The sequence below is a fragment of the Gadus chalcogrammus genome, chromosome 1 (assembly GCF_026213295.1).
Source record: "Gadus chalcogrammus isolate NIFS_2021 chromosome 1, NIFS_Gcha_1.0, whole genome shotgun sequence".
Lineage (NCBI taxonomy): Eukaryota > Metazoa > Chordata > Actinopteri > Gadiformes > Gadidae > Gadus > Gadus chalcogrammus.
In genome coordinates this window covers 6,289,203-6,307,759 of record NC_079412.1, presented here as the reverse complement: position 1 = coordinate 6,307,759, position 18,557 = coordinate 6,289,203, and the positions used below count along the sequence as shown (strand labels likewise).

Here is an 18,557-nt window from a genome sequence, read left to right as displayed (position 1 = left end):
TGCAAAAGTTTGACTGCTTAGTTTGGCCAGTCAAGGAAATATAGGCCACTGGGCTCCAACAAACTCTGCAAGGACATTAGGAATTTCCACCAAGAGGCATATATCCAAAAATTGAGAACAATTTATTTAAGATCACAAAATGTTACAAAAAAATGACACAATATGAAGCAGTTAGAATCCATTAAATTCTTAAGTAATAAAACAAAATTATGATCCACAACCAGTTATTTACACTTTTCCGAATCTTTCAGCACGCTTCATTTTCTTTGCCTGAAAAACAAAAACAATCAGCATAAATGATTGTGCTCAAAAGGGGTCCAAACAAAGGGTCCCATTAAAGAGAGATGGTTGATGGAAGTCCACCCAGGAGAACAGGCTACCTCTACTTCTGCGCCTCCCGCTGAAGACGCAGCTGTCTGAGCTCCAAACCGCTCCTTCCTCTTCTTCAGTTTCTCATCTTCCTCCACCTTCATTAAACAAGACAACCGTTTAGTAACAAAACAGGACTACGCTGGAGGCCTCAGGTGACGGTAAGACAAATTCATCAGATACGGTCCAATGGTCACCTTTTGAGAGATGGAAGAGACGTTCATGCCAAACCGCTCGGCTCTCTTCTTCAGCTGGTCCACACTCACCTTCACGTCAAACACAACACTTCGTTATTCATAAAAGCTTCATTGAAAGAATCAAAGGGTTCAAAAACATCAAATTGTTCTAGTCGGATGAAAATACTCACGGCTGCTTTGCCACTGGCCACCACACCTGAAAAAACACAGGTTTGAGTTGGATACTGCATTATATTTATAGATACACACATGCATACATATATATATATATATATATACACCATTTGACAGCGTTCTGAAGGGCACACAGAGCGTGTATCTGCTCACCTGGAGAGGGGCTTGGAGCGGTTGCAGGCAGGCCAAACCTGAACACAACATTCATCATTAGATTCAGAACCTTCACATTCAGATCCCCAAGGGAGAATAACATGGCGGAGAGACTTACCTCGCAGCTCGTACAGCCTTCTTGCTCTCTGCTGTGGCTGGTATATTAAAACGCTCTGCCCGTTTCAGCATTCGCTGATGAAATAAAACAGTTTAGTATCAATATGGGTTAAGCAATTGAGTCTCGTATTACTACCCGTCTTTTCGATTTGTTAGTAGTACCTGTTTTTACGTTACCAAATGACATTAAACACATAAATTGAGGAAACAACTGATTTAAAATTTCACGGCATACAAGCAATTGCTTTGAAAGGGTTTTCCTTCTGAAAAATATACACATAAAAGTAAGACCACCTGAATCGGGTCATTGCGGCTGTGCCCTTAAATGGTATTCGTGGGATCATCGTTCTGAGAGCGGAGCTTTATTTGAATCCCAAACCACTGAATAATGCTATTGACCCGGCAGAATGGAGGACCTAGAGCCGGCTCCCGCCCAGCTGTAGGAGGGGGGCACTGGGGAAACATGGAGGACATTTAAAATCACCACATACCTCAGTGGAGGAGGCGGGGGGGACTATCTTCACCACTTTGGCCTCAGCCGGACTAGAATGAAATCAGGAACAAAACAGAGTCAGAATGGGCTTTAGAGGAACTTGTTGGTCCACTAAAGTAGAGGGGCTCAGGGCTGTACAGCACTTCAATCACACCGGCTTCTCCCCTGAAGCTTTCTCTAACTGATGAGGCTCGTCCATCAGGTTCTGTAGTGTTGTGTCCATGACGCAACACTCAGTTATGTTGCCTCTTTAGGTTTATATTACAGCCTACCATCAAATCGGTTAACACACACAACAATCTCCCGATGAAGGACGTTCATTCCCCTCTTTTTGAGAGCCGATTTCTTTCCGAGTAGTGCTGATCACACACATGACAAGTGTAAACAGTTTCACACGATGTTAACAACACATCCTTGATATTAGGGAAATAATCTGGCATTCAATATCGATATCAGCAGCCTAACTGTAGGAAATAAAGTCTGATGTTGGTACACCGAGACTAAAGGTACGGCCACACCAACCGCGTTGCTCGCGTTAGGGGCGTTGAAAATCGGCATTTTTGCATAGGGAACCATTGGTCTAGGCGCGGTACACGCGTTGAAGCGTTGAAGCGTTGCGTTGGGGGCGTTAGGCGCGGCAGTTGCACGTAATTACGCACGTAAACGCAGTAACGCGCCCAACGCCCGGAGTTCAGAAAATTGAACTTTCAACGCTCCAACGCGTGACGCTTAGCCGCGGTAGCCAATCAGCGTGGAGCTTGACCCGACGTCACTGGCAGAGAGTAGTGAGCTTGCACAGAAGCATACGGCCGACATCTTTCTTTATTCTGGGTGGAAATAGTAACATAGTTACGCCATTAAATGCGTTTATGGAAACATTTCTAGCGAGAAATGTGCATTTTACTTTCATAATGTTCGCTCGGTGAATGTGAAGGATGTTTGGTTTGATAGTTATGACGAAGAGGGAACGCTCCGTTCACTTGCATGGACTTGGACTCATCTAGCTGCGTTGGCGCGTTGACGCGTTGGAAGCGTTGAACCACCACACACTGGTCAAGCGTCAGGTTAGGCGCGGTACTCGCGTTGTCCAACGCGAGTAACGCGGTTGGTGTGGCCGCACCATAACATGGGTGAAATCCATCCTATTTCAACAAGCTTTTGTTTTTGCAAGAGAATATTGTCAAACATCCCCGTGGTGCGCTTCTACTAAACCTTCATTACCCTTTTAATTAGGCCTCTTATAGGTATAGGAGGGATAATAAAGAATCAAGCTGTTGAGAACTCTATTCCTTATGCATCTCATCCTGTTTGTTTCGGTCTACATTACTACAGTTAGAGAAACAACTTCTGGCTCCGAACAGAAGCAGGGCTGAGGTCAGCGCAGCCCGCTCTGAGGGAGGGGGGGGAATCCCTTTGGCCCGACCTCAGAGAGGGTCCATCTCTGTCGCGGTATTGCGCGGCATGCTTAAACTTGTAGTGGAAATGCTAATCAGAGCGGTTCGGTAGGGCAAAAGAATGCCAACGGAAAAAACGTCATTACGTTCACTGTAAGCAGTTCAGGTCATGTACTCACTCCTCACAAGCAGCAGACTCAGTATCCTTGTTCGTGTTTCCATTAGTGGCATTGTCCTCTTTAACAAAGTCCTATTTGAAAGACAAGACAACTTAAATCGTTTTTTAAACATTATTCCACAACAGGAATCATAGCGTTTTGTCAAATAGACTAAACGCCCCGGACACATACAAACTCTTTGCACTGCGAGTTCTGCACCTCTGGTTATTTTACAACCCCTTACCTCAGTATCCTCTGCCAAAACGTCATCCACATTCACATCCAAGTCTTCCTCTGGATGGGGAGAAAGGGAGGGAAATAAAGCATGCGGTCAATTGCATTCCCACAACAAGATGAACGGCATACCGGGGGTGTCATGCTTTAGACATACCATGCTCCTCAAGATAGGTTTGCAGCCGGGCAATGAGGTCCCCTTTGTTACCTTTGGTCTCCAGAGCCCTTGCCTCGCACTCCTGCCTCAGCTCCGCCAGCTGAAGGAGAGCAGGAACCTTATGGTGGATCACTAATGGTTTATGCTTTATGTTTCACATACACACAGGCCACGTTGTAACTCAGCCCGTTTACTTAGAAGAGACCCGAACCGATCTGTGTGTGGAGTGAATACGTACGGTTAAACCATGTTCTAATGTTTTGTGAGCTGAAATAAAGGAAGATGTGTTGTGCACATCAGTTTAAACTATGTTATTATGTTTTGGGTGGCTGAAATAAATGAAGAGGTGTTGAGTGCATCCATTTAAACCATGGTCATGGGTTTTGGTGGCTGAGCTATAGTAAGATGTTTAAACTATGTTCTTGTGTTTTTGGGGCTGAAATAAAAAGGAAGATGACGCTGGGATGTGAAACGCAGAAGCATGTTGGCGCGCAGATATGCCGCCATGGTTTCAAGGGAAACGCTTTAATGGTGGTAGACCGTTCTTGTGAATTAATAGATTGGTATCTGTCCTTGTAATCCACTATATGCAACACATAGCTCCTAAGTAGCCTCAGGAGAACCGGTTCAGAGCTAGCCGCGCTAGCTGAGAGGAAGCAGGGAGGAGCACGCCTGATAAGTTGCACTTCGTTCATCACATTCTGCTTCTCCACTACTGATGCTACATGTGCAGTAGCTAGATATAGCCGAACCACCAGCTCCCACCTAGACAAAACCATGTAGGAGTAAGAAAATAGATATAAGGAAATTACTAACCTTCAGCTTTTGTAGCTCTATTACTTCGGCCATCTTTCTTTGTTGATGGAATCACGTCTTCCAATCAAAATGGAGCTGGTCTCCTTCTCAAGCCGCCGTCATGTGGCTCCACAGCGCCCTCTACAGCGCCCCTACAGCTCTCCTACAGTGCCCCCTAGCGGCCCAGAGGCTCAACACTCCTATATAGCGCCCCATGGCGGCTCAGAGGCTCAACCCTCCAGTGCCCTTGTATCAGTCATCCCTATTTATGTTGATACAAAATATGTTTATGCATAACATTACTATCAAAGAAGAGTTATAATTACACGACTATCATCGAAATAGACTCATAATAACATAAATATCATAGAACTAGAGTCTAAATAACATAACTATCATAGAACTAGAGTCATAATGTCATAACTATCGCCGTCTAGGCTTTGCCTGGCCCCTATCGGCTAATTTGAAGCTTGGAGGCGGAACCTCCAATGGCTCAGGGACCTGAGTCACATTTGACCTAAGTCACCAAGAACCCTGTCACAAAGACCTAAAGGTGCGGCCACACCAGACGCGTATCTCGCGTACTTCGCGTCTCAAATCGCCATTTTCTCCATAGGGAACCATTGGTTTAATACGCGTATTACGCGTATTACGCGTATTAAGCGTATAAGCAACATTGTACGCGCGTATAGCGCGTATGTGGCGCGTATATTTACGCGCAATACGCGCTATACGCGCGTATATCGCGTATATCGCGTACATTTCAAGAGTTCAAAAAATTGAACTTTTTACGCGAAGTACGCGAGATACGCGTCTGACGATTGCCGCCTTGCCCAATCAGCGTTGAGCTTGACCCGACGTCACTGGCAGAGAGTAGTGAGCTTGGACAGAAGCATACGGCCGACATTTTTCTTTATTCTGTGTGGAAATAGTAACATAGTTACGCCATTAAATGCTTTTATGGAAACATTTCTAGCGAGAAATGTGCATTTTACTTTCATAATGTTCGCTCGGTGAATGTGAAGGATGTTTGGTTTGATAGTTATGACGAAGAGGGAACGCTCCGTTCACTTGCATGGACAGAGTCTCTGGTTACTAAGCAACCTCAACGTCTTGGCGGACTATATATCTGCTGATCAACACTACGAATGCTGGAAACACACCAGACACACCATGTGAAGTTATTTAACCCGATTATTGTTATTTATATCCGAGATTATTTAATCTAACCCGATCTAAACTCTATCACCCAAACACGGCGGCGTTTGGGTTTCCTACCTCGGACTCCAGCGCAGCTTATCCTGGGGCAACACACACACACACACACACACACCCAAGTGTTGGAGCCTTTACCGTGGGGAGCCTCATCCTGGGGCAAGACACACACACACACACAGCCACGGCCGACAACTTTCTTTATTCTGGGTGGAAATAGTAACATAACATAACATTTGGTTTGATAGTTATGACGAAGAGGGAACGCTCCGTTCACTTGCATGGACATTGGACTCATCTAGGCGAGTGACGTATGCGCGTATGGCGCGTATTGCGCGTATGTGACCATTTTTGACACAAAATGGTCAAGCAACATTTTACGCGCGTATCTCGCGTAAAAAGTACGCGAGATACGCGTCTGGTGTGGCCGCACCTTTAGTCACATAAACCTGAGTCACAAAGACCTAAGTCACTCATGCCGCTTTCACACCAAAAAGAACCGAGAGCCAGTTCCGGGCTGGTGCTAGGGCCAGTTCCAAACTGGTTCCAGCCTTACCCCAGTTAAGAACCGGTTGGTTTCACACCGGCCAGAGCCAGCCATAGAGCCGGCGTGAGCAACGTCATGACGTCACTACAAACGTCTCCGCTAGTGAGCTTGGACAGAAGCATACGGCCGACATCTTTCTTTATTCTGGGTGGAAATAGTAACATAGTTACGCCATTAAATGCGTTTATGGAAACATTTTTAGCGAGAAATGTGCATTTTACTTTCATAATGTTCGCTCGGTGAATGTGAAGGATGTTTGGTTTGATAGTTATGACGAAGAGGGAACGCTCCGTTCACTTGCATGGACACGGACTCATCTAGCTGCGTTGGCGCGTTGACGCGTTGAACCACCACTACAATGATCAAGCGTCAGGTTAGGCGCGCAGAAGAACCCTCGCGCCAGTTTCAAACACAACAACAACAATTTCGTCTTCGATTCAATCCGTGTATGGTTCGTTCTTTGAATATTCCGATTTAAAACAAAATCAGAAAAAACAAAAAAGAACCATACACGGATTCACGTCCATTGTTTACTTCGGTGTTTTAAAAAATGCCGGTCTTCGTTGGTCTTCCTGTTTATGAAGGTTCGGATAACTCCGCCCCCTGCCCTCGGCGTAAAAGCGGTTCTAGTTCTAGCCCAGCTCTAAAGTGGGGCCAGAGTTGAACCGGTTTTTAGGGGCCGGACCCGGTTCTTTGGCGGTGTGAAACCAAAGCCCTGGCCCTAGCTCCGAACTGGCCCGGAACCGGCCCCGATTTTGCGGCGGTGTGAAAGGGGCATAAGACCCCAGTCACAAAGACCTGAGTCACAAAGATCTGAGTCACAAAGACCTAAGTAACTAAGACCCCAGTCACAAAGACCTAAATCACTAAGACCCCAGTCACAAAGACCTAAGTCTCAAAGACCTGAGTCACAAAGACCAAAGTCACTAAGACCCCAGTCATAAAGACCTGAGTCTCAGGGCACATCAGACTCAGTAAGCCAGGGATGTGCAACAGCTAAATAAAACGAGATTATCCTGAGAATAGAAAAGCGTTGAGTCTCACTTCTGACTTATCCCGTATCAAGAAGTCCCCTCTAACGTCCGCTCCCAGAGGCATTGGAGTGACCCTCTGGCAGCCGTAACAATGAGCAGGGCAGCTAATCGCCTCACAAAACAATGAGGACGCTCTGGTTTGAACACAACGAATTTGCAAAGCTGGAGACAAACTAATGCGACAATGGACTAAAGGTTCACACAACAAATCAAATGCACACATAACCTTCTCAATCAACGCAAAGCGTATAAGAGACAAGGGTAACAACCATTATAAATGTGGAGGACAGGATATTAAAAGTGCTAATTAAAATCTGTAACCCGTAGAGTGGGGGTACAGCGGGGGTACAGCGGGGGTACAGTGGGGGTACAGCGGGGGTAGAGCGGGGGTACAGTGGGGGTACAGTGGGGGTACAGCGGGGGTACAGCGGGGGTACAGCGGGGGTAGAGCAGCGGAGGAGACGGGGTACAGCGGGGGTAGAGCAGCGGAGGAGACGGGGTACAGCGGGGGTACAGCGCGGGTACAGCGGGGGTACAGCGGGGGTACAGCGGGGGTACAGCGGGGATACAGCGGGTGTAAACTGGTAGAAGACAATGGTTCAGGCAATTGTTGTTTTTGAGAAGGAAAAGATGCATTGATTTTGGAAGCAGCAGGAAGGAGATATTCCACAGAGTGGGACACTTCAGGGATGTTACTGAAACTGATCATTGATCATAATTGTAGCATTACTCTTAGAGTGTTAAGAAGAGTTGCATTCATAAATGAATAGCAATGACAAGTATATGATTTGAATGCTTCCTTTTGTATAGTGCAGGCACATCAGGTCCAAAGAGACTTCAAGAGGAAAGATGACACTCTGTATCAGACACTGGTAGAAGTTTAGTGCCAGAAATATCTATAATCAGTAGGATCCTCGTTGTTGTGAAGCTTTCCAAATGCATAAAAATAAAGATGCAAAGGCTCGAAATCTCCCCGGATCTCATTCAAATCACAGCATTCATTAGCTGTGATTAGAAATACAACTGGATTTCCAAGCATGTTGCAAACTGACTACATTTGGAAAGGAATAAAAGGAGAGCTAACCAGGGCCAGACCCTTAAAGGAAGCCAAACCAATGTGTGCTAACAAGGTGAAATGCTATAGCAAGTTAAATTGGGTATTGTGTTAGATGTTAGACATTATATTGCTGTGTTTTTGTTAGAAAAAGGGATTCCCTTTTAAAGAAATGTAAGGCAATGTGTTGGTAAACTCTTTGATTGATTGATTGATGTTGATTCACTTATTAATAAAGATAATTATGTATCCTTGCTCAATCTGTCGGAGAGAGAACAACAACAGTTTTACAAAAACGTACCTTCCAGCTGATGAAGGAGGCAAGGACGATCCTTTGATATGAGATGTAATTTGTGTATGAAATATTTTCGTAAATTCAATTTGAGATAATTGCTTTAAAGTAAATGTTAACATTTTTATTTCACAGTTTGCCTTTAGATTATGCATACAAAGTAGCATTGAATAAACTGAGGTAATTTCCAACCTAAATAACAGAATAGGTTGTTTGCATAGGTCTTCAAAAACCATCCGTATGAACGTTTGCTGTTCCCCCTATCCAGTGTTCGAAGAGACAGCAATACGGCCTGCATGTCGAGGTTCTGTCTGCCAGAACTCAGTGGTTGCATGCTTTTATTTTCAGTGGAAAATGCAACATTTGAAGTTTGTCATTAAAATGCTCTTTGACAACATATCAAGAGATAAATGTGCATTTGATTTCATAATTAATGTATATGAGGTTTAGTTATTTAGTTAATGTGACGGTGATAGACGCTGCTATCCTGAACCACGCAGCTCCATGCTGTTTGAATCCTTGTTTTTACATTGTGTAAGGTTGGTCATGTGAGGTGCTATGTTTTGTGTTATTTTATGTAACTGATGTTCTTTCAATAAAAACGTAGATCTTCAACAGATGTTTTTATTTTATTTTAAATACATTTTGTTAAACAGGATAATCAGGAACAATATGATCATAAGATTATAAATGTGGTGGCTCCAGCCCTACAGGAAGTATCTCACAGACCATGAGAAAATGGCAGAAAACACTATGACATACGACATACACTCCACTGATCCAACACACATATCTGAGAATCTTAATCTCAACAAACAGTAAGTTATGAGCAATATAAGTTAAGTTGTGCATTTCAATGCACTATATATTTTTTATAACTCCCTGCAGGCCCCTTATGACCTTTTGACCCCATACATGAAAGACATGTCCGCAGGCAATCTGTCTTTAAATGCCTTAAGGCACAAGTTCCTATCACCATCCCACTGGAAGTGGGGAACTTGAAATCAACGCCGTTGTATGCCAATTCACTCTGAGGTCGAAGGTCATGCCCCTTTTGGTGCCCTTTCAAGATGGGTAGAGATGTTCTCATCCAGCTCATGGATCAATCCATCGCAAACAAGTGTCCAGGTGTTTCTCATAGAGCTCATGGATCAATCCATAGCATACAAGTGTCCAAGTGGTTCTTATCAAGCTCAAAGTGCAGCCACAGGGGCTTCTCTACTTTTATCCTTTTTATTGAGAGTGAGTAACACAGGAAGGCATGGTAGATAGAGCGGAGGACATGCAGCAAACAACCACGGGCAGGAATCATACCCCGGTCGCTGCGTTAAGGACTGGGCCTTAATGGTTTGCACCGCGGCGCCTCAAACACATTCTTTTAATCTCAGTAAGGTCGAGTTTAGTTCAAAAGACAGATGGGAAACCTACCTTTGGCAGTTTGGACGGCAACTGCATGGCCAATACCATTTAGTCTCCATGTTCATCTGTGGTCAATGTGATGTGGGGACAACTGAGGGGTTGAATGAACGACAAAAATAAGAAATTGAGTTTCCACAACTCGAAAACATTTGCACCTCTTTAGTTTACGATTCTCTAAGAAGTGTACATTGAACATTTTAATTGTAACAGACAAACTAGTGAGACCATTGTACATTTTCTGCAAGTCTTGAGTCAATAGCCACCTGAATCTGAGGCCGTATACAGAGAGAATTATAGCCTTCCTCTGTCTGTTTCTATGTTCCTGCAAGAACACAATTTTCAACGAATCAAACAAAGATATACATCAGACTGTCACGCTGCCGAAGCATCTCTTTCTCTAAAGTCTTTGTTGTGAATGGGATTTAGATTACATTGACAATCTTTGAGATAGCCAGTGTTGAAGTTGACGTCTTCCCGATCATTCAGCTTGACGCAAGGCAACGAATCAGAAACAGAACAATTTAACATAGCTATCAATTTCCTGGAGATGCACAAGGAATTGTTTCATGGTCAATCAAAGACAGTGGGCAGCTTTAATGAGGATTGCAAAAACTCAAAAGCCGCTATAATGCTACCTCTTGCTACAATGCTACCTCTAGCTACAATGCTACCTCTAGCTACAATGCTACCCCTGGCTACAATGCAACCTCTATCTACAATGCTACCTCTTGCTGCAATGCTACCCCTGGCTACAATGCTACCTCTATCTACAATGCTACCTCTTGCTACAATGCTACCTCTAGCTACAATGCTACCCCTGGCTACAATGCTACCTCTATCTACAATGCTACCTCTTGCTACAATGCTACCCCTGGCTACAATGCTACCTCTATCTACAATGCTAACTCTTGCTACAATGCTACCCCTGGCTACAATGCTACCTCTAGCTAACCTGCTACCTCTTGCTACAATGCAACCTCTAGCTACAATGCTACCCCTGGCTACAATGCTACCTCTATCTACAATGCTAACTCTAGCTACAATGCTACCTCTACCTACAATGCTACCTCTACCTACAATGCTACCTCTAGCTATAATGCTACCTCTAGCGACAATGCTACCCCTGGCTACAATGCTCCCTCAAGCTATAATGCTTCCTCTTGCTACAATGCTATCTCTATCTACAATGCTACCTCTAGCTACACTGCTACCTCTTGCTACAATGCTACCTCTAGCAACAAAGCGACCTTGCTACAATGCTACCCCTGGCTACAATGCTACCTCTATCTACAATGCTAACTCTAGCTACAATACTACCTCTACCTACAATGCTACATCTAGATGCAATGCTACCTCTACCTACAATGTTACTCACCTGGTATTGAGACTTTAAATGACAATTGCGTCATTAATTAATTTACAGCACCATTCTAGCCTCCTGAGATTTATATAAATATTTAGGATTTGTAAGTATTAACTCAATGTGTAGGTGAAATGTGTGGAACATGGATGTAGCAAAGGAAAAGTGAAACAGTTTACGATTTGAAATTCATTGTTAGAGACGAAAAAATATGAATGAATGCAGCATTGTTAATAAGAACGTTAAGCAGTGCCGTTTGGCATAAAACATTAGGGTGAACACTTTACCACAGTGACTTTGTCGTTATGCAGCTAGTGGGACAAAGCCGGATGAATTAAGTGAGTCACAAGCACTTTAATAATCCTTATTAACATTGCATTCCTTCATATTTATTTTATAAGCAGTCTAACTTAGAAGTAAAGTGTGGCCTATTGTTATCGGGTAACACAGAAATGACCAATCCACAACCAATTCCTTCTAACATAAGTATCATTCCACTTCATCCCGTACTGATTCAGCAAGTTTTTATCCCATTCTTGCACTTCTGTAATATAATAAGACATAATTTGTTCTCATTTATGTTCGCTGATGATTAATTTCATGAAAGATAGTCATTTGTCCACTAACCCTTATCAACTCTAATTCTAGAGTTAATCCTGAGATACTTGGGACTAATTAGAAAGCTTGCTAAGCAGTCATGCGGCCCTGGAACAGATTTAGGAGCCCATAGAGAGAGGCTCTCATGCTAACCGTTAATGCTCTAGTTTTGCAAACAGCGATTTGAAGATTTATTTACTATCTACCAAGCCCTGGGTTTCCATGGAAATGCAAGAATTTCCTATTAGGAAGATTTCACCCCAGTTTATCCCAGAATACAGGAATACAAAATCTACTTACAGAATGCCCAAATGCATAATCATCTATCTATACATTTGTATGGATACAACAATGGAGTGATACAGTCTCAACTGATTTTAATATTGGCTAAACTAAACTCGTAACACAGTGTACTTATATGCAGATTTGGGACAGTTTTTAATATTGACTAAACCCAACTCGTAACAGTGTTCTTCTAACTGATTTCAATATTGACTGAATTCAACTCCTAACACAGTATACTTATATGCAGATTTGGGATTCTCTGGAAGCAGCTAACGCTTGTTACATGCAAGAGTTTATGCTTCTTATGTGATTATGTGGCGCTTGTCGTGAGACCGATGCATTCTGGGATGTTTAACTTTACTGCATGCATAAATCAATTGGGCCAAATGCCCTCGCCCCTATAGGAGGATGGGCTATGGTCCCTCAGAGGCAGCACGCCGGGGATTGGGCTTCTGGGTTCTGAGAGGTGGTGAGCATTTATAAAGCGGAGGTCTCCGGCACAGTGCAGGCGTATTTCATGAGGACGGGAGGACCATGCAGACGTCTCTAGTGTTGTTGGTGCTGCTGGCCGTGGCCTCCACCACTGTGGCAAGTAAGTATGGATAATAACTGCTTCTGCACGTTTTTTTTTACAAAAGATGTACAAATATGGGTTTTAATGTATGCTTTTGAAGTCTTGGCTTTTGTTGCTGCATCACTATAATGGAATATGAGTTTTAATGTATGCTTTGGAAGTCTTGGCTTTTCTTGTTGCATCACTATGATGGAATATGTGTAACATGTTCCTCATACATTATAACGGGATTGTTTGTGTCCTTAATCCGAAATTGCACAATATGTTCTACTTCAAATGTATATTTTTCGTCTAAATATATTTCTGTGACGTATCTACGCCTAAATGAAATGTAGTTGAGCATTAAAGTTAAGTATATAAAGTATTCATTTGAGATGATTGGGATCTCTTTATAAATGAATGTACCGTTCCCCTGACATTGATGGTCAACCAAGCATGATCTTGAAAGGCATACCGACCATCTGACCCCTGGGTGGTGAAGTGATGACTCTTATCTCAATCATATGATCCTAGTTCACATGGGAACAAATCCCAGACATGAGCCCCTGTGTTTCCCCCTCCTTTCCCAAGCCATGAAGATATCATGTTCATCTGCTTTATTTCAAAATCCTAATTTAAACCAAACTACGACATGCTTTTAGTTGTCCTTTTAGAGCCAACAAATAATCCTTAATAGATATTGAACTTCAAAGCCAAGAGTAAGGTTACAATCGAGAAGGGATTCTAGATGTACTGGGACATCCCTTTTAATGGTTTCTTTCGTAATGCTGTTTCTGTTCACCAGAATAACCCCTTCCTCTTCCCCAGAAAACACACACAATGTCTGCCTCAGAGGAGGTCACCTGAAAGAGCTTACAGGATCACAGTCCGAACGACACTTAGAAGCTTTCTGGGTCAACAGCATTCAAGGCTGTGGAATTCTTAAATATCCGTTCTTAACAATAGACTCAACTAGCAGACCATCTACCCTTGAATCGAGCAAGACACCAGGATGTGCAACGTGTGGATAGAATCTATCTATATATGAGATCAGATCTCAATCTCAATAAATATCATTCTATTTACTTATGAAACATTTAATTATCACAGAGCCCAGAAATCGCTTCACAAGATACCCATCATGGAACAGTAAGATGTACCCTATCTGGAAGGACTCGGACGCTCGCTACAAAGACTCTTGGAAAGGTACCAATGGAAAGATTGTAAATCCAACTGCTACATGTTCACCTATTCATCTTTCAAATGGACGAATGCATGAGACATGTGGTTTCATATTTTCCATATCGCATTTCATTTTATGCATTTTATGAAAACAAGCAGTAATATACTTAACTTGCATATGTTCATGATTGATTTTGACTGTTGGACAGGTGGAAAAGTGACATTCAACGTGGGAAACGATGCTCCTACTCTGACTGGAGCCAAAGTCACCTTCACCATTGACCTAGAGTACCCACACAACCAAAAGCTTCAACCCAACGGAGAGGTGGTCTGGGCTGAGGACTTTATACTGAATGGTACACGCTACTCACACGTACACAGACACCACTCACACTATACCCATACACATGCACACACACACACACACACACACACACACACATACACACGCATAAGTGCACACGCAAACACGCAGACCAAGCGGCCATGCACACAGACACAGACACAAACACACACGCACACACACACACACACACACACACACACACACACACACACACACACACACACACACACACACACACACACACACACACACACACACACACACACACACACACACACACACACACTCTATCCAGTCCTAATATATTCAAAGCATTGCATTGTCTAACCAATGTTTTTTGCATTTATTGCAGGTACAAAGTACAGTGAATCGGAGCCCGTGTATCCGTCAGAGAACATTGAGGCAGAGGGGGTGTTCCCCGATGGAAAACCTTTCAACAACGACAAGAATCCCAGCTACGTGTTTGTGTGGAAGACATGGGGTAGGAGAGGCAATCCTCTTATTACTTTCAGAAACCATCCGAGCCTCCATGAAACTGAATGATGGTGACGTGATGGAGATTTATTATAACACGGCTGAGCAATATAACCCCCGATATGATCACCTGCTTCCCCTAGGCCTCTACGAACTACTATAACGCACTTCTACACACACACCTACACTACATTGTCACAATTGAATGATGATAATGATATCCCTGCAATAGTATGCAGGCTATTCATGTGTACACAAAGCAAACTTGTAAATGTTTCCAATGTTGTGCGTCTTCTCTCCGCTAGGTCAGTACTGGCAGGTGTCGGACGGCCCGTCCTCCTCCCTGACCATCGACACCGACGGCGTCCCCCTTGGCTCTTACACCGTGGACATCGTCATCTACCACTACCGCAGCAAGCAGAAGTTCATCCCTATGGGCTACGCCTCCACTCAGTTCTCCATCACTGGTAAGATAAGCTTTATGTAAAACATAGGGATCGTTTAAGTATTTATACTAGAAGCGCGGTTTCGTGGCTCAACCAATTAGTAAATTAAGAATGTAGGAAAACGGAGAGCCAACTCTGACTCCACACAGAGACTGTATGGGGAGGTCTAGATCTGGTTCTGCTCCCCCGGCTGTCCTTTCTCTGTAAAGGGGACACTTTAGTGGACGTGACCGGTTGCCCCCACTGTGTCCACATGTACGTCCCTCAGATCAGATCCCCTTCGCCGTCTCGCTGGACCAAGTGAACGACATCGTGGCCGGCGACCTGCGCTTCATCCAGAACCGGGCCATCGCCTTCACCATCGCCCTGCACGACCCCAGCCAGTACCTGCGCACCGCCGACACCACCTTCAACTGGGACTTTGGGGACCAGAGCGGGGCCCTGATCTCCAGAGAGCTGACAGTGACCCACACCTACATCCAGGCCGGCTCTTACAAGCCCCAGGTGGTGGTCCAGGCCGTCATCCCGGACAAGGCCTGTGACCCCCCAGTCGAACCCACTCAGCCCCCCCCGCCCCCCGCCGACCTGGGCACCACAGGTGAGGACTCATGATATTAACATGTACAGCATTACACCATGGTATTACTGTAACATGTATAGCATTACCCCATGCTATTAACATGTACCGCATTGCACAATGATATTAACATGTATAGCATTACACCATGCTATTAACAAATATCGCATTTCACCATGCTATTAACATGTACCGCATAACACAATTAACATTTATAGCATTACACCATGATATTAACATTAACAGCATTTCACCATGCTATTAACATGTATGTGTAGAGCTACTTATTGAGGATGCACAGTACGTATTTGGCACCAGATTTAGCAAAGAAATATCAAAATAGAAAAAAAAAAAAGAAAGAGAAAGAAAGAGATCAGAGAAAGTACGACTCTGACAGGTCACAGGTGAGGATGGTGATGTCTCCGTGGGGATCAGTGATCTTGTGTTCCGTGGTGATCAGTGATCTTGTGTTCTGTGGTGATCAGTGATCTTGTTCCCCACAGTGAGGGTGTCAGCGCTGGGCTCTGCTGTCCCTGTTCTGGGGTCCCCCAAGGCCCTCAACGTGAACGCTGCTCCCTCTGACACCGAGGGGGAGAGCCCCGAGGAGGAGGCCTCCACCAGCCTGCCCGCCGCCCGTTCAGCGCTCGCTGGGACCCCCAACGCCGTCTCCCACGACGCCGCTCGCCAGGCCCCGCCCGGACCTGCCGGCCGTGAGTACAGCTGGCGGTGTGCGTCGTGGGTGGAGGTCCCGGGTTTGGGTTCTGATTGACCGTGGATGACAGATCCGCTCCCCTGGCTCTCCACACCAGGTGCTGGGAAGACTCTGACGGGCCAAGCCGTGGTGGCGGTGGTCTCTAAGCGAGCCGCTGGAGACAAGCCCTCTGAGGACGACGACTGTGTGATCTATCGCTACGGCTCCTTCTGCACTGGCATCCAGGTGATCGGTGAGTGACAGAATACTTTATTACATTCATCAGTAGCAGCAGAGAACCCGTTAAGGAGACACCACCATCCCTGTTATAACCTGTTCCTGCATCTTATTTTTTCTTTTTAGAGGGGATTGAGAAAGTCGATATAATGCATATGGACAATGCTTTGATGCCGACGACTGAGAAGCATGTCATAGATCTTACGGTGACCTGCCAGGGAAGGTGATTGCTCCTGCATAGCACTTTAAAACTTTAAATTAAACGTTTGATTAATTAATTACAGAAGCTACCTTTAAGAATGATACACATTGCATTCCTCTAATGGGGTTTTGTGAGTTGTGGTTCAGTCCTTTTCATACGTTGAATATGTTTTATAAACTGTGTCTCCAGCCTCCCCAAAGAGGTGTGTAGTGTGATCCTGGATGCAGAGTGCCTGAGACCCCTTCACACAGAGTGCAACATGGTGGAACCCACCAAGGAATGCCAGCTGGTGCTTCGTCACTTCTTCAATAACTCGGGGGTCTACTGCATTAACGTGTCCATGGCCAACGATGTCAGTCTGGCTGTGGCCAGCGCTAAAGTCAGCGTTCACATGGGTAGGAACTATGAACTGAGCAGCTTCATGGCCTGTGAAACCATGGCGATTACCAAACCGTTAAAAACACACGAGCACCAGCAGTGTTTGCAGCTTGCTTTGGACCAGGACATGGCTTTGTGTCTAAGACGTGAACGTATTGTGTGATGATCCTCAGACTCCAGCCTGTCCCCGACCGGCGCTGGAGCCTTGGTGCTGGGGGTCCTGGCCGTGGCGTTGGCCGTAGGAACAGCGGCATTCTCCTACAAGTGAGGAATCATCGTCTAAATGAGGAGCATTTGTGATGTTAAATGGAGAAGGCTGCATACACTTCCGTTCAAAGGTTTTTCTGGACATTTAGAAATGTCGTTATAATTGAAATTAAAAAAAAAGCACTGTTTTTTTCAACAAAGATAACATTAGATTAATGAGAAATACAGTCTTGATTGTTTATGTGGTAAATGACTATTCTAGCTGGAAACGCCATATATCTTATGGAATATCTAAATATTGTACAGAGGCCCATTTCCACTGACCTTCCCCCCTTCGTTCTAATGGTACATTGTTTAGCTAATCGTGTTAAAAGGCTAATGATTAGAAAACCCATGTGCAATTATGTTAGCAGCTGAAAACTGTTGAATAAGCAGCTGATCTTTTCATCCGGTCTCAACAGGCGTTTTAAGGTCTATCGTCCTCTGAAGGAGGACTTACTGCCGGCAGAGGCTCAGGGCAGCCTGGCCCCAGCCTGCTCTGGAACAACGATGTTCCAGAACTATCTGCACCGCCAGGGAGCCGTCGACCACTGTCCTCTACTGCAGGACAGGCTGGTGTGATAGCCAACATCTGAGGCTAATGCTACGTTACACAAAACAACATCTGATTTCATCACATTAGCAACACAAAATGTCTTTTTATACATTTTTCTACGTACCCATGTGAACCATTTTTAAACTAAAGTCACCTTGATATTAAATATAATTTGGTTCTCTGCTTAAATGTTTGCCGTAGTTGAAATTATGATTTCCTGTTTGCCCCAAAATTGAAATATTGCTGTTTTAGTTCCAATTTTAGGCAGGGGACAAGTTTTTCCAATAAATGTTTTCAAGCGTTTTCCTTTTTTTTATTCATGTGAGAAAGGATTGATGATGGGAGCTGACGGATTAGCTTGACAGATGTTTGCAGATGTCTCCCCATTGGAGCGAACATGAGATGGAGGGCAGGAAGCATTCAATGGATATAAATTTGTTAAGATATATGTTGCTGGTTTATGGTGGGACAAACCAAGGTTTGCTGATATGATGCTATCTAGCAAGGTTAATACGTTTTTGTTTTTTTTCAATGTTTGATAAATCCTTTAAAATATGGATAGATATAGATATATAGTTATGCATTTCAATTTATTTATTTGATGACAATAATTATTATTTAATTC

General features: G+C 44.2%; 2 protein-coding genes across 2 annotated transcripts; one reads left to right on the top strand and one right to left on the bottom strand.

Moving 5' to 3' along the window:
- Window positions 1-108: 108 nt before the first annotated feature.
- On the bottom strand, window positions 109-4,373 carry sarnp (SAP domain containing ribonucleoprotein). Its single transcript, XM_056585017.1, has 11 exons — window positions 4,263-4,373; window positions 3,447-3,546; window positions 3,300-3,349; window positions 3,077-3,147; window positions 1,502-1,553; window positions 1,012-1,085; window positions 894-931; window positions 737-762; window positions 567-635; window positions 381-467; window positions 109-270 (listed from the first exon to the last, which is right to left on the bottom strand). Exons 1-11 carry the CDS (start codon window positions 4,293-4,295, stop codon window positions 229-231), a joined length of 642 nt encoding a protein of 213 aa, XP_056440992.1. The 5' UTR covers window positions 4,296-4,373; the 3' UTR covers window positions 109-228.
- An 8,205-nt stretch (window positions 4,374-12,578) lies between these two features.
- pmelb (premelanosome protein b) lies at window positions 12,579-17,958 on the top strand. Its single transcript, XM_056584020.1, is given in 13 exon segments — window positions 12,579-12,636; window positions 13,708-13,803; window positions 13,989-14,135; window positions 14,478-14,606; window positions 14,905-15,066; window positions 15,314-15,643; window positions 16,126-16,279; window positions 16,281-16,354; window positions 16,432-16,566; window positions 16,677-16,773; window positions 16,942-17,147; window positions 17,304-17,394; window positions 17,799-17,958. Coding segments are annotated over 13 exon segments (1,839 nt in total).
- The last annotated feature ends 599 nt before the right edge of the window (window positions 17,959-18,557 follow it).